Raw genomic sequence first — 6,217 nt, 5'->3', positions numbered from 1 at the left:
TGTCCAGTCCAAGCCCACCCCCGCCTCGCCTTCCGCAAAACTGTGAGCAAAAAGCAATAGAAGCCTCGCCCCCGCCCCGCCCCTTTCCGCAGGATTTGCAGAGTCTGTAGCCTACCCCATCCCAGCTCCTAGACCTCATGGCTGTCCCCTCCCACCAGACACCTCTCCACTGCACAACTTGGGCGGGGTCGTGACCTCCCCCCACCCTTGTGGTTTCCGTATCATCAGTCCTTCCAGCACAGACCCGGGAGGGGGACAGGCCCCCACTGGCCTTCCCCTCCCCATCAACTCTTTCTGCTTGACGATGTAGCAACCCCGGCCCCCAACCCACGTCTTTCCCTTTTCCCCCCTCCCTGACAATAAAATCTGGATTCGTTGCCCTCCGTCCCCCAGACTCAGACTCTCTATCTTTGCCCGCTGATCTGGGAGCAATTCCATCAGGAAGTGTATGTGTATGGTGAGGGGTGGCCGGCACACAGGAAAGAGGGCTAGAAGGAGGGGGACGGGAAAACGGGGCTGGGAGGAGGCAAGATCCGAGGCTTGCGCAAAGTGAGCAGAGCTCCCCATCCCACTCACGCCTACTCCGGCCCAGCTCAAGTGTCAACTTGGCCCTCGGGAATCATTTCAAGTCCAGGTCTCGGATTGCAGCCACGGCTCGGCTGATGAGAATTCGCTGCAACTCCACCAGGCGGCGCCAACGACATGGAAAAGGAGACCACTAGGCTCCAGTGCGTGTCTCTAGATTCTAGGCAGACAGGTCTAGACCCGGTCTCAGACAAAGGAAGAATCCAGGATTTTGTACCTCTGGTGGGAAACGCACGCCAGCAACACTCAAGGCATGGGAATAAGTGGGGGCAGGGACTTGGGAATCTGAGCTGTAGGCTCTGCTCGGCCCCATATAAACAGTGACCTTAGGGTTAGTCCTTACCCTCTCGAGAGACCTCAATTTCCCCATCTGCAAAATGAGCAGGTTTGGGTCTCTTAAAAGTTCATTGAGGGCTTCCCTGGTGGCGCAGTGGTTGAGAGTCCGCCTGCCGATGCAGGGGACACGGGTTCGTGCCCCGGTCCGGGAGGATCCCACATGCCGCGGAGCGGCTGGGCCCGTGAGCCATGGCCGCTGAGCCTGCGCGTCCGGAGCCTGTGCTCCACAACGGGAGAGGCCACAGCAGTGAGAGCCCTGCGTACCGCAAAAAAAAAAAAAAAAAAAAAGTTCATTGAGACTTCATGGATCCATGACTAAAGTGCTGGGACCGTGCCATTTACAGATATGCTAGGGTGCCTTCTCATCTGGTTTGCTAAATGGTCTATGGGACAAGAGGGCACACATCGCTCACTGCCTCCCACATGATGCTGGGGGAAGGGGTCTCTTCTCTGTCTTCAGAATTCGACTCAACCACACACTCACAAGAGCAGCCAGTGATTCTGTGACCCCGCCTTGCTCTAGTCCAGCTGGGCAACAGAAGGTCAACAAGAAAGGCCAGACCAGAACCCAGTCTCTACATGGGCCCATCCTGAGTTGCATTTTCTTTGCTCACTTCCACCTCTCTACCCACTTCCCAGTCTTGCTGAAGAAAGGGGGAGGGAAGATGGGAGGACCTGACGACTGTTAAAGAGGAAGGAGGCGGGGAAGAGGGCCCTCCTGAGTTAGTCAGTTATGAAGTTGGGGGTGGGAGTTTGCTGTTGGCTCGGAAATGGAACCCAACAGGGAGTTTTGGGGGTTTTTTTCTGTGTGTGTTTTGTTTTGTTTCAGGTCGATCTAGCTCAAAAAAAGACAGAGACTGGAGATCTAGAAGTCTGAGGGGCAGGAGTGGCTGAATAGGAGAGTGGAATGAGAAAAGCCGAGGCTGGATCACATGTGGGGAGAGAGAGGGGGGCTGGAAGAAATCGGGGTTAGAGGGGCTGAGATATTAGCATGTCCCACAGGTACTTCAAATCTGGTATAAAACTGAATTCATTATTTACCCCCTTCCCTAAGCCTGCTGTGCTTCCCACATTCCCTATCTCATTGATTAAGAGAACCACCATCCACCTGGAAAACTGGGAGTCCTCCTAGTCTTCCCTCTTCCTAACCCTTTATCTAATGAGCCATTAAATAAATCCTATTTGACCTCTTAAGGACCTATGGATCCCCGATCATTGTTCTCTATTCCCACAACCGCCGCTCTAACCAGGACCGGCTACATCATTTTTGGGGCCCAGTGCAAAATGAAAAAGCAAAATGTTCAAAAGGATCTCAAGGCTGACTGCAGAGCATTAACTCAAGCACTGGACCCTTCTCAGCACAAGGCCCTGTGCGATTACACGCGCAGGTGACACGCCCACCAAACCAGCCCTGGCCCTAACTCAGGCCCTGCCCACCCCTTGTCTGAACTGGTGCCTTTTTTTGGGGGGGGGGGGAGGGTACGCGGGCCTCTCACTGTTGTGGCCTCTCCCGTTGCAGAGCACAGGCTCCGGACGCTCAGGCTCCGGACGCTCAGGCTCAGTGCCCATGGCTCACGGGCCTAGCCGCTCCGTGGCATGTGGGATCTTCCCGGACCGGGGCACGAACCCGCGTCCCCTGCATCGGCAGGCGGACTCCCAACCACTGCGCCACCAGGGAAGCCCTGAGCTGGTGCCTCTTTACTGGTCTCTCTCCCTTTGGCCTGCAGGCTTTCACTCCTTACTCACAGCTCTCCAAGTGTAAATCTCCTCCAGGATATAACCCCAGCTCCTCAGCATGGCACACAAGGCCTTCCTTGATTCTGACCCCACTCACCTCTCCAGGATCTTCCCTCTTGCCCCCTCCTTCACATGCTTTGTTCGCCTCTACCTAAATCTCCGTGACTCTGTGCGTCCTGTTCCCTTTATCTAGAATGTCCTTCTACTTATCCACCCAAAAAACTCCTGTTCATCACTCACAGTCCAGTTCAGGTGTCTCTCTGTGAACCTTTCCCTGATCCCCTCCTTGACAGTTCACTCCTTTTCTCTAAGTCTCTGATGTACTTCACAGAAGGGTCGGCGAACTTTTTCTTAAAGGGCCAGATAGCAAATATTTCAGGTTGTATTGGCCAAGAGGTAAAATTGAGGGTATTATGTAGGTACCTACATAGGTAACCATTTTAAAATGAAAGAAAACATTCTTGGCCCATGGCCCATATGAAAATAGATAGTGGGCCAGATTTGGCCCAAAGGCCAAACTTTGCTGACCTCTGCTTCAGAGGACCAATTAGGCATTTATATATTTACATATCTGTCTCCTCCCCTAGACTACTCAACAAGGCCATGCACCATCCCCAGGGTCTAGCTCAGAGTCCAATGCATAGTAGACACTCAATATGTTTTTGGTGAGTGAATGGATGAATGAACCAATGACTGGGAGCCTGAGGCCCTGTGGGGCGGGAAGCCAGAATCCTAGATGCTTCATTTCCCACCTTTCTTCGTCTGAATCCTTTTTCAGATGTGAACCATCTCCAAGTTCTGGAGAGAGGGAAGGCAGTGTTCTCCCAAAACAAACCCAAGGCTTCTGGGGTGCCTAGAGTTGCTCCTAGAACTTGGTCTTGTCCTTTGGCCCCTTGAGAAGTGGCCCAGATACTCTGATGCTCTGCCTCCCTGTCGCAACGATTCTCGGCAATGATCTTACAGGTGTCCTGTCGTGCAAAGAGAGGAAGGAAACAGAGCTTGGGTTTCAGGAAGGAGATAAGGCTTTGGGGTAAGTAGCAGGGAAATTTCAACAGAGAAGCCCAGATTTCACTAGCTAAGGCAAAGTGAGTAGGACCAGAGGCAAGGGAGGAAGTGGCTGAGGTTGTGTAACTGGAGAATTTCTTGTTCTTTCAGTCTAGTATAATAGGAGACAGGGGGGAAAGCACTCCCTGTCTGAAGCCTGACTGCCCACCAGAAAGGACTGCTCTTTGAGTGAGTTGGACGTCTTCCACCGGAGAGAGATTTGAAGGCTGGGAGACTCAGGTGAGTACTTTGGTAGTGGGTGTACTTTTACGTTCTGTCTCCTCATCTCCCAAGTGGTAAAAACAGAAAAAACTGAGGCCTGGGACTACAGACAGAGGGGACTATTCTCCTGAATACAGAGGAGAGGGGACTCCTGGGTGGTCTTAAGGGACAGGGAAAGAGTTAGAAAGGTCGGAGGGTGCTGGGGTTACGGAGAGTATCTGGATGGATATTGAAAAGGCTGGGAGTTTGGAGTGGACAGAAATTAAAGTTAGATAAAACTTTGGGAAAATCTTTGAAAATGGGAAAGGAAGGGGTTGGGGATCTTGGGATGAAGAGGCGTGGGAATGGCTCAGGAGGCTGGTGAGATCCTGGAGTGGTTCAGGTGTTCAGGAGCCCAGAGTTATTCAAGAGATCTAGGGACTTCCCTGGTGGTCCAGTGGCTAAGACTCCACGGTCCCAATGCAGTGGGCCTGGGTTCAATCCCTGGTCAGGGAACTAGATCCCACATGCTGCGACTAAGATTTCGCATGCCGCAACTGAAGATCCCGCACACCACAACAGAATTTCCTGCGTGCTGCAACTAAGACCCAGAGCAGCCAAATAAATAAATAAATAAATAAAATTTCTTTTAAAAAAGAGAAAGATCTAAGTTCAAGGTCAGGTTCTGACTCCCTCTTCCTTTTCCCCCCACCCCACCCCTTTCAGCCTCCATCATGTGGAACACCTCTGATACCAACTTCTCCTGCTACCATGAGTCGGTGCTGGGCTATCGTTATGTGGCAGTTAGCTGGGGCGTGGTGGTGGCCGTGACAGGCACTGTGGGCAACGTGCTCACCCTGCTGGCCTTGGCCATCCAGCCCAAGCTCCGTACCCGCTTCAACCTGCTCATCGCCAACCTCACAGTGGCCGATCTGCTCTACTGCACCCTTCTCCAGCCCTTCTCTGTGGACACCTACCTCCACCTGCACTGGCGCACTGGTGCCACCTTCTGCAGGGTCTTTGGGCTCCTCCTTTTTGCGTCCAACTCTGTCTCCATCCTCACCCTCTGCCTCATCGCCCTGGGACGCTACCTCCTCATTGCCCACCCGAAGCTCTTTCCCCATATTTTCAGTGCCAAGGGCATCGTGCTAGCACTGGTGAGCACCTGGGCAGTGGGTGTGGCCAGCTTTGCTCCCCTCTGGCCAATCTATGTCTTGGTGCCTGTAGTCTGCACCTGCAGCTTTGATCGCATTCGAGGCCGGCCCTATACCACCATCCTCATGGGCATCTACTTTGTGGTTGGGCTCAGCAGTGTCGGCGTCTTCTATTGCCTCATCCACCGCCAGGTGAAGCGAGCAGCACAGGCGCTGGATCAGTACAAGCTGCGCCAGGCGAGCATCCACTCCAACCACGTGGCTGGGACAGATGAGGCCATGCCTGGTCGTTTCCAGGAGATGGACAGTGGGCTGGCATCAGGAGGGCACAGCGAGGGGATTTCATCTGAGCCAGTCAGTGCTGCCACCACCCAGACCCTGGAAGGGGACTCATCAGCAGTGGGGGACCAGAGCAACAGCAAGGCAGCTAAGCAAATGGCAGAGAAAAGCCCTCCAGGAGAGCCTGCCAAAGCCAGGACAACTAAAAGAGACCAGAGAGCTCAGGACTCTCCGTCAGAGTTTGGGAAAGTGACTCGGATGTGTTTTGCTGTGTTCCTCTGCTTCTCCCTGACCTACATCCCTTTCCTGCTGCTCAACATCCTGGATGCCAAGGTCCGGGCTCCCCGGGTTGTCCACATGCTTGCTGCCAATCTCACCTGGCTCAATGCTTGTATCAACCCTGTGCTCTATGCAGCCATGAACCGCCAATTCCGCCAAGCCTATGGCTCCCTCCTAAAACGAGGGCCCCAGAGTTTTCATAGGTTCCACTAGAACTATGTCCCCAGTCACCAGAATCTGGAAATGTCTCCTCCAGAACTAAGGTGGCCAGCTGGTATGAGAGTAGATGAAAGACCTTTGGGAATTTCCACAGACAACCTCTCCCCAAGCCCCAAACCAGGCCTCTCCATCCCTCGCTCAACATTTCAGCCCTAGGCTGCTCAAGGTGCATTATTAATTATTAATAAACAAAATCCGTCCTTTTCACATTCAGGTGTGATCTTTGGGGAAGAAGGAAATAGGCCAGGGTTGGTTTGCAGCTGGAACTTAATAGTTGAGGGTTTGGGGGGACCTAGGTCAGAGCAGGGAGGGGCAGGAAGCAGAAGGCCTGGGACACAGCCTTCAGCTGAGGGGTTTCCAGGTATAAAACATGTGAGTTGGTT

General features: G+C 53.3%; 1 protein-coding gene across 1 annotated transcript; it reads left to right on the top strand.

Moving 5' to 3' along the window:
- Positions 1 to 4,637: 4,637 nt before the first annotated feature.
- GPR84 (G protein-coupled receptor 84) lies at positions 4,638 to 5,828 on the top strand (the record flags this gene model as incomplete). The annotated part of the gene is made up of 1 exon (XM_079715196.1): positions 4,638 to 5,828. One exon carries the CDS (start codon positions 4,638 to 4,640, stop codon positions 5,826 to 5,828), a length of 1,191 nt encoding a protein of 396 aa, XP_079571322.1.
- Between the last annotated feature and the right edge of the window lie 389 nt (positions 5,829 to 6,217).

This window comes from Hyperoodon ampullatus, assembly GCF_949752795.1.
Source record: "Hyperoodon ampullatus genome assembly, chromosome: 11".
Taxonomy (NCBI): domain Eukaryota; kingdom Metazoa; phylum Chordata; class Mammalia; order Artiodactyla; family Ziphiidae; genus Hyperoodon; species Hyperoodon ampullatus.
Note: the sequence above shows the minus strand (reverse complement) of the source record. Positions and strands in the feature narration are given on the sequence as shown.